We start from the raw sequence: 9,069 nt of genomic DNA, 5'->3' as shown, positions 1-9,069 counted from the left end.
ACTGTAAACGCGATACTGGCGATCCCAGAGTCTATTTGAAAGCTATAGTCAGAACAAGGACAACTTGACTTTAAACTTTATCTGTTTCTAAACATAAAAACAATTAGATTAGTACAATAATTAAAGAATTACAGTCATTAAGTGACACGCAAACATATCCACCAGTATTGCGTCTTATCGAAATGAATAAAATTTATGAGTCATATTAATATAATAGGATAATAATGTCTTTCAATCGGTAGGTCACATGCAAGATGGATGGCTTACAGACACATCAGACCAGATTGATGGGGTGGTGGGAGCTTAAGCAACGATTCGATTGGTTAGTTATGGACATAACTAACATCTGCTTCTACTTCTCGGCGATATGATTCCAAGTCAGGGCTTGCCTCGTGATGCAGTTTGGCGATTTCCTCAATGTATGTCTTATCCACTTCAAACGTCTTTCCCTAATTTCCTCTTCAGCTCGCAGCTGGTTTGTCCTCTTCCACAATACGCTGTTGCTGACGATATTCCGTGCTTCTCCTCAGATGTCGAGGTCTTCATGATCCCGTTAATCACCAGAAGTAAGAGGAAGGGGGAGAGTCGATAGCCTCGTCTGACTCCGGTCCTTACTGGAAATGCATCTGTCAGCTGTCCTCCATGCACGACTCTGCACTGTAGTCTGTCGTATGAGTTCCGGATGATGTTAACAATCTCCTCAGAAACTCCAAATGTTGAAGATTTTTCCGTAATGTTCTCCTGGCCGCACTGTCAAATGCCTTCTCATGGTCAATGAAGTTGATGTATAGCGACGAATTCCACTCAACCGATTGTTCGATGACGATCCTCAGTGTCGCAATTCGGTCTGTGCATGATCGATCCCTACGGAATCCAGTCTGTTGATCTCGAAGTCGAGCGTCAACTGCGTCTTTCATCTGGCTCAGCAAAACTCTGTTGAAAACTTTTCCTGGTACTGATAACAAACTGATGCCCCTGTAGTTCTCACATTCGCTCAGATCTCTTTTCTTTGGTATCTTGATGAGTTATCCTTCTTTCCAGTCCGTTGGCACTTGTTCTTCTCCCTAAATCTTCTTGATTAGAAGGTGAAGCATGTTTTCAGTTACTTGAATGTCTGACTTCAGTGCTTCAGCTGGTATATTGTCAGGTCCTGCCGCTTTCCCGCTCTTGATTTGTCTGATGGCCATCTTGATTTCTTCGGTCGTTGGTGGAATGACATCTATAGGAAGGTTTGTGTGGGCTGCTTCGATGTCCTGTGGATTCAGTGGGGCTGGTCTATTCAGCAGTTCCTCGAAGTATTCTATCCATCTTTTCCTCTGTTCTTGAATCGCTGTGATTGTCTTTCCTTCTTTGACCTTGACTGGTCTCTCCGGTTTACTATATCTCTCTGCTAGTTTGTTCGTTGTATCATGTAGTTGTTTCATATTCCCTTCTCTTGCAGCTTTTTCTACCGTCGTTGCTAGTTCTCCCATGTATTTCTGCTTGTCGGCTTTAATACTTTTCTTCACTTCCCTGTTTGCTTCTGCGTAGTCTGCTTGTGCCTTGACTTTCTGTGCTCGTGTTCGACTGTTATTAATTGCTGTCTTCTTGTTCTTCCTTACTTCATTCTTGTCCAGGGTTCCCATAAAGATCCATTCCTTATGATGACGCTTCTTAGGACCCAGAACTTCCTGACACGTCAAAGTTAGTACTTCTTTGATCCCTTTCCAGTTGTCCTCCATCGTAGTTTCTTGTTCTTTCAGTAGATCCTGTAAAGCTTGGAACCTGTTGTCGAGAGTTATCTTGAATTGGTCGAGTTTGTTAGTATCTCGCAGGAACGCTGTATCGGACCTTTGTAATGCTGCTTCCCCAGTTCTCCAGTGTTTTTTTAGTTTCAGTTTCATCTCGGCCACAACCAGCTAGTGGTGATCTAAAGCCATGTCAGCTCCTCTCCTTGTTCTCACATCTCCTATTGTCCTTCGAAATTTTTTGTTGATACAAATATGATCTATCTGGTTCTCTGTGGTGTGGTCCAGCGAGATCCATGTAGCTTTGTGTATGCGTTTGCGTGGGAATATTGTGTCGTCTATAACCAATTTGTTGAATGCACACCGGTTTGCAAGTCTCTCCCCATTTTCATTTCTCTCTCCTAGTCCATGTCGTCCAATTACATCTTCATATCCTGTGTTGTCCACTCCAACTTTAGCATTTAGATCTCCCATCAGGATGGTCAGGTCCTTTCGTGAGCACTTCTTTATAATTGATTGCAGCCTCTCATAGAACTGATCTTTATCATCGTCGTTGCTATCATTTGTGGGTGCATAACATTGGATAACATTCATTGTGATCCCCCACATCTTTGCTTTGAAGGATGCTTCGATAATTTTGGATCCATGAGACTCATCCTACAAGTGCGTTTCATGCTTCTCTGGACAGCATTAGAGCAACTCCCTGAGTGTGTGTAGCTGTTTCCTCTTCGTGACCAGAGTACAGCAGCATCTCTCCTGTACCTAACCTTTGTTATCCAGCTTGGGTTCAATAAATTTCGCTAATTCCAAGTACTGCTAATTTGTATCTCCTCATTTCCATTGGTATTTGACTAGCCTTCCCGGTCTCCCACATTGTTTGGACGTTCTATGTACCTATGTTAATTGTTGCTCTGGTTGTTAGAAGGGGCATCGGCCTCTTTGACTCTCAAGGAATCTGGACTTTCATCCTGGAGCGTCATAATTCTTCCTTAAAATCGGAGGGCAGAGTTTAAATACTTTAATTTGTTTGATCTGGTTGGCTTTTTTTTAGCAAGTTTTTTTCTACGGGATGGGGTTGCCTAATCCATGCCGAACCCTCCTCCTTTACCGGAGCTTGGAACCAGCAATAACTCTAGAAGAGCTGTAGGCGGAGTTGACCCATGGTACCTTCTATGCCTTTTACAGTATGAGTCAAAGTTTCTTCATACTTTTGATTCTTATGTTGTTAAGTACTAAAGATTTTTGTACAAGACTCTATTCAGACGATCAACTACTTTTTTCATGTTGTTAATTCAGACCATTTCACCGTCTGGCCCAAGTGATCTACAGGTACTGTTATCTTCTTATCTATTGGAATCAACTGTTAGACGAGTAATAGCTTTCTAGATCTTATAGATATTCAGTCATTCTCCTAAACGAGAAGTAACTTCACTATTAATTGTCGTTTTGGTTTTCCCTCGCGTCTGTAATGGCTTGTTTACGTAGGTTGGTGTTATATTGTGTATGCCAGTCTTTTATATAATTAAACATTTCGTGGTTTTGCTTACGCAAGTGATAATAGTTCGACAAACTCAGGTACTGTATTTACTAACGTTCGATTGGTTGTGCTAACTTTCCCGTTTTCATAACTAACATTTAGAAAACCAGCAAAGTAACTTTTATTATCCAGATTTAAGAACTCATGTGGTTCCATGCATAAAATACAAGACTATAATGCACCGTGATTTTTGAATTTTAATACAGGCATAACCAGGTCACTTATGGGACAAGTCTGAGTAGCGGGTTTATAACTAAAGGTAATTTATAGATGGGAGAAGGTGTAGAAATAGTTATATGGCAGTATAAAATAGCTTAAACAAGCTGTTTAATATATATATATATATATATATATATATATATATATATATATATGCTGATACAACATAGAATAACGCTTAAAGTTTCACGTTTTCATTCATTACTTTAATTCTCAATAACCGGATACATCATAGAGCCTTGGAACATAAAATAATTATCATAAGTAGTTGTGTAACAGATTTATTGAAGAGTTAATGCTTTATTTTGTCATTTAGTCGCAAGTCCAAAGATCGATGGATAAGCACATGTGTGCTTATGACGTGTATCAAGTAACTAGTTTTATGAGCTTTGGTACTGACGTGTCTTCATTTTCAGTAATTTCTGGCTTATTCACACTCTATCAAGTATAGATAAGGAAAGTAGATTATTTTCCCCTGTTGGGGATGTTAGATCCCCAGAACTCACTTGGTAAATGCCTTATTTTTGTAATTTTACTTTAAGAATTTGAATTTCTTGTATTCGCGCCAAAAGTGTTCATTTTTAACACCATGTAGTATTTCCGATTTGGGAGGATCTTAAACGCTATTGGTTCATTGTATCTATGCTATTTTGTAACGCTTCTCAAGGACAATTTTATGCTGTATATATGTTATAACGGTCGTTTTCTTTCTACTCACGAATGGGATGTCTACACCAGATTCTCTCCCAGTGTCTACTCTACAGGACTTCAACACAACTCATATCAAGAAGATGTGATTAACCTGACTAGAACGTAAATATGTTTCCACACCAAAACCGACACAATCCAACAACAAATGGACAATCAATCAATGATAATAATAAATAATAAGGCTAGGGGACTAAACGATGCACTTGAAGCACACCAATATCCATTGCCAGTACCAGAAGACTTGTTCGCGAAACTGAATGGAGGAAAGTATTTCGCAAAGCTAGATTTATCAGAAGCTTACTTACAGATTCCAGTTGCTGAAGAATGCAAACATTATTTGACGATAAACACACATAAAGGGTTATTCCGATATAACAGACTTCCTTTTGGGGTAAAGACAGCACCCTCAATCTTCCAACAAGTCATGGATACCATGTTACAGGACATTCCTGGTACTGCTGCCTATTTGGATGATATACTTATTATGGGTACAGATTATGCGGACTTGGATAAAAAACTGGATACGGTCCTGAAACGGATAGAGGATTATGGTTTCAGATTGCGTGCTGAAAAATGAGATTTCTACATGGAGCAGGTACATTACTTGGGATTTATAATTGACAAGAACGGAAGGAGACCTGACCCTGAAAACGTTAAAGCGATTAAGACAATGCCTCCACCAGCTGATGTAACAACCCTGCGTTCTTTCTTGGGAATGATTAGCCATTATGGTGTTTTCCTCCCGAATCTGCATCGTTGGTGCGCACCGTTAAATGATTTGCTAAAGAAGGATATCAAATGGGTCTGGTCAAAAGAATGTCAGGATGCATTTTCAAAACTGAAAAAGCTGCTCTCCTCAAACCTACTGCTTGCACATTATGACCCAGCACTCCCTATTGTACTTGCAGCAGACGCATCGAACTATGGAATAGGAGCTGTGATCTCACATGTTTACCCTGACCGGTCCGAGAAAGCCATTGCCCACGCATCCAGATCACTGACAGTGACAGAAAGAAACTACAGTCAAATAGAGAAGGAGGCACTAGCCATTATCTTCGCGGTTAAAAAATTCCACAAGATGTTGTTCGGTAGACAGTTCACATTATTAACAGACCACAAACCCCTACTGACAGTCTTTGGGTCCAAGAAGGGTATTCCTGTTTATACAGCTAACCGCTTACAGAGATGGGCAACAACGCTCTTGGGGTATGATTTCAAGATTAAATACTATCCTACGACGAATTTTGGACAAGCTGATGCACTCTCAAGGCTGATTGGTTCCCATGCAAAACATGAAGAAGACGTACTGGTCGCCGCAGTAGAAGCTGAAGCGGAAGTTCAGGCCGTGTTAACAGATGCAATTGCTGCCCTGCCGGTCACATTTGAGAATATTAAAGAAGCAAGCAAAAAAGATAATACCTTGAAGACTATCCGCCATTTTCTACTCAATAAGTGGCCCTCAGGACGATTGCAAGGAGAGATTTTACAATACTTCCGTCGACGAGAATCTCTCACAATTGTCGATTCTTGCATCATGTTTGGTCAACGCATTGTTATCCCCAGCACTCTCCGAAGACGAGTACTCAAACAGTTTCATATGGGGCACCCGGGAATGGGCAAAATGAAATCACTGGCACGAAGCTACGCATACTGGCCTTCTATGGATCAAGATATAGAACAATTGTGCCACAGCTGCGAATCATGTCTAGAAGCGGCGAAGAACCCAATGAAAGTAAAACCACAACCGTGGCCGAAACCAGATGGTCCCTGGCAAAGATTACACGCGGATTTCGCCGGCCCGATACAAGGCAGGAACTTTTTAGTCATCGTGGACGCCTACACAAAGTGGCCGGAAGTATATGAAATGAAAAGTACGACGTCGGAGAACACAATTTCCAAATTATCCAGTCTATTCTCTTGTTTCGGCGTCCCAGAAATCTTAGTAACGGACAATGGCACTCAATTTATGTCTTCAACGTTCAAACGGTTTTGCGGTGAAAATGGTATACGGCACCTTCAATCTCCTCTATACCATCCCCAATCCAATGGACAAGCTGAGAGGTTTGTAGATACGATTAAAAGAGCTTTGCTTAAGGGGGAAAGAGAGGGTAACCCGGAACAGGTGGTCAGAAGATTCCTAATGACCTACAGAGTCACACCTAACCCAGTGGTGCCAGAAGGGAAGTCACCAGCAGAATGTATGTTTGGAAGGAAAATCCGGACGATATTCGACAGAATATTACCACCCAAGAAAACAACAAAGCCTGTACACGAGTATCCGACGAGCGACCGCAGCTTAAAGGTGGGTGAGAAAGTACTTGTAAAGTGGTATCAAGGCGGTCAGAAATGGAAACCAGGCATCATAGAACGGTGTATCGGGAAGGTACTTTATTTAGTCCGGAGTAGGGACGGAAAGTGTATCAGACACATTAATCAGATTAGGAAAGATCATAGAACAGCGACAGATACACGACTACCATTCCACATGCTGGTGGATATAACGCAGAAAAGCCCGGAAGAATGCCGCAACCAACGACTTAGAAAACGTAAAAGTGAAAACGCACAGCCGACAAGGGTGCTGAGCAGAAAAAGGAGAGCAACAGCAATGTTTCAAGTAGATCCTAAAAGAAAGTCATATGTCACAAACTTCAAAGCGGGGAGGTGTAAGGGCGGCCCGTCGGTAGACTCTAGGAAGCCCAGGAAGAGCCACAGACATTCCATCTAATCACGGCTAGGGGAATGTTCTAGAATGTCGACGTGTAGCTTCCCCATTGGATGGATTAGCATGACCCCTATGTGCCTATTGGTTGACCTAAATGATGGTTTACATTCAGCCAAAAAACTATAAATACACGAGATTTCTGTGCTATATTTTGACACTGATTTGGGGAATAAACTTCCTACTTACCAGTCTTTGTCTTTTCTCTTTTGCGACGTTGCGGGTTCTATCATTCAAGTAGTCGAGTAGTTCGCGGCATATTAAGAATCAAGGCTCTAGATATAACAATAACTCATCTGACACCTGTCAGACTATCTACATGCCTGACTAAGCAAACAACCATTCATTATCATTCATGCCCACATATCAATATATACGTTTGATTTGTGTCTGCTGTGATTGCTTGTGCTTCTGGCTGCTTGCGGAATGTATTTCCCCACTTCGAACTTGAACTTCTTCTAGTTAGTGGGGCTGGGCGCATCAGAGTAGCCAACTTATTGGTCTTTGTTCCGTTCTCAGATTAGGGAACTCGTAATCGTTTCAAACATAACATCCTCAAAGGTTGCCTTTCATGTAAGTGACTTTTTAATTTCAGACAAGCTTTAGGACGATCGCTTATGACTAAATATTCATCACACAGGAAATCAACATGATATGACTTTTAGATTAATGTGTAGAGAGATTGCTTTAATTTTCATTGGTCGAAACCGTCCTGTATTCGAGTTTCCAGCTAAATTGCTTCTTGACGTTTTGCCTACGTTTGGTTAACAATCTGTTGTGACGTGTTAGCGGCCGTACCAGTAAGCTTGCCTAACAAACCTGGTTTCTACCTAACCTCCAAAGTTTTGTTACTAGAATCTAAGGAGGATTTAGATATGATTAAACATAACTCCGCGGTTATTGATTTAAATGTACCAACGTAGTTCACAAGAAAGGGTGTAACTCATAGAGTACATACTATACATAATATAGTGTTTTACTAAATTTGACCTTGATTATGAAAAAAAGAAAAGCCGATTTTTTCTTTTCCATCTTTAATAAGTATGTAATTATACTCAAATTTTTGCCGAGTTTCAATCTGTTTTGATATTTTAGAGTTGGTTCTTCAATTCAATCCTCCCGTCGGACTTTTAATTTCACTTCTTGAGAATACGAACAAAAAGTCTGATTATTTGTATGATAAGAATGTCCGTGAACTAACTATTGATTCAGAGAAGAGTTCTTTAGACTCAGTGACCATGACACCAGCAACACAATCCGAAAGTTCCCCTAAGGTAATGCAATGTTTACTTAAATCCTTTTTCTGTCTGATTTTAATCGGATAAAAAATCCTGCCTCATATTTTCTGACTGCAGAGCTTGTAGTGTCGGTTGATATGTTAAGCCCATATGTCCTTATTCTAGCTTCTGGACAAGCCAATTTACCTATCCATCATGAGTCACGTTTTGACCTCACTTATCAACCCTGACTGTTTTTATATGAGCGTATGTATGTGTACACTTTTTGTCCTATTCACCACATGTCTGTAGCGTATTTTTTATCTGGCTATAAATATTGATTAGTGAGTTGGCTTATCCGCCATCTCCGATGCGTATCATTTTCGCTTCATCCCTCTAATTTCCTGTCCAGATCAATGAATGTACAAAATATATGTATTCGAAATCCACTTTCGTATTTGACTTATTTAATTCCGCGGATTAAGTCATGTATTACATACGAGAACAGACAGGGTGTATATTTTGACAATAATCATTCATACAATCTAATTGGAGTCAGATCCTAGCCCCTATAAGCTCAATCTATTGTTGAAAATAATTTATCACCCTATAAAAAGACAAAGGATTTAAAGACCTTTGTGTATGAAGGCTCCTGCTAATTAGCTACATTTAGTAGCATTATGGATGGAAACTTACCAATTTACACCTACTGTTCTAAGTACCTTAGAGGTTTTTTTCAATCATCTCCTGACTAGTTGGTAACAAATCATAATTCTTCGTTGTTTGCCGTGTCCCGTAGGTCACCAACATAGAACTTTAAGACGACTAAAGCTGTTTTCTAGTCAAAGTCAACTACCAATATGGGATAAATGTACAAACAAACTCATACTACACATGTCTAGTATGTACTATATATATATATATATATATATATATATA

The 9,069-nt window shown here is 40.2% G+C and overlaps 1 protein-coding gene across 1 annotated transcript in view; it reads left to right on the top strand.

The window, feature by feature from the left end:
* The window catches only part of Smp_179880 (hypothetical protein), a gene marked incomplete at its 3' end in the record, with an annotated part of 19,521 nt that overhangs the window by 9,952 nt on the left and 500 nt on the right, over positions 1–9,069 (top strand). Inside the window, exon 4 of the mRNA XM_018792749.1 lies at positions 8,009–8,187. Coding sequence (XP_018644474.1) covers positions 8,009–8,187 — 179 coding nt within the window. The remainder of the gene's footprint in view (positions 1–8,008; positions 8,188–9,069) is intronic.

The sequence above is a fragment of the Schistosoma mansoni genome, assembly GCF_000237925.1.
Source record: "Schistosoma mansoni, WGS project CABG00000000 data, supercontig 0129, strain Puerto Rico, whole genome shotgun sequence".
Lineage (NCBI taxonomy): Eukaryota > Metazoa > Platyhelminthes > Trematoda > Strigeidida > Schistosomatidae > Schistosoma > Schistosoma mansoni.
Note: the sequence above shows the minus strand (reverse complement) of the source record. Positions and strands in the feature narration are given on the sequence as shown.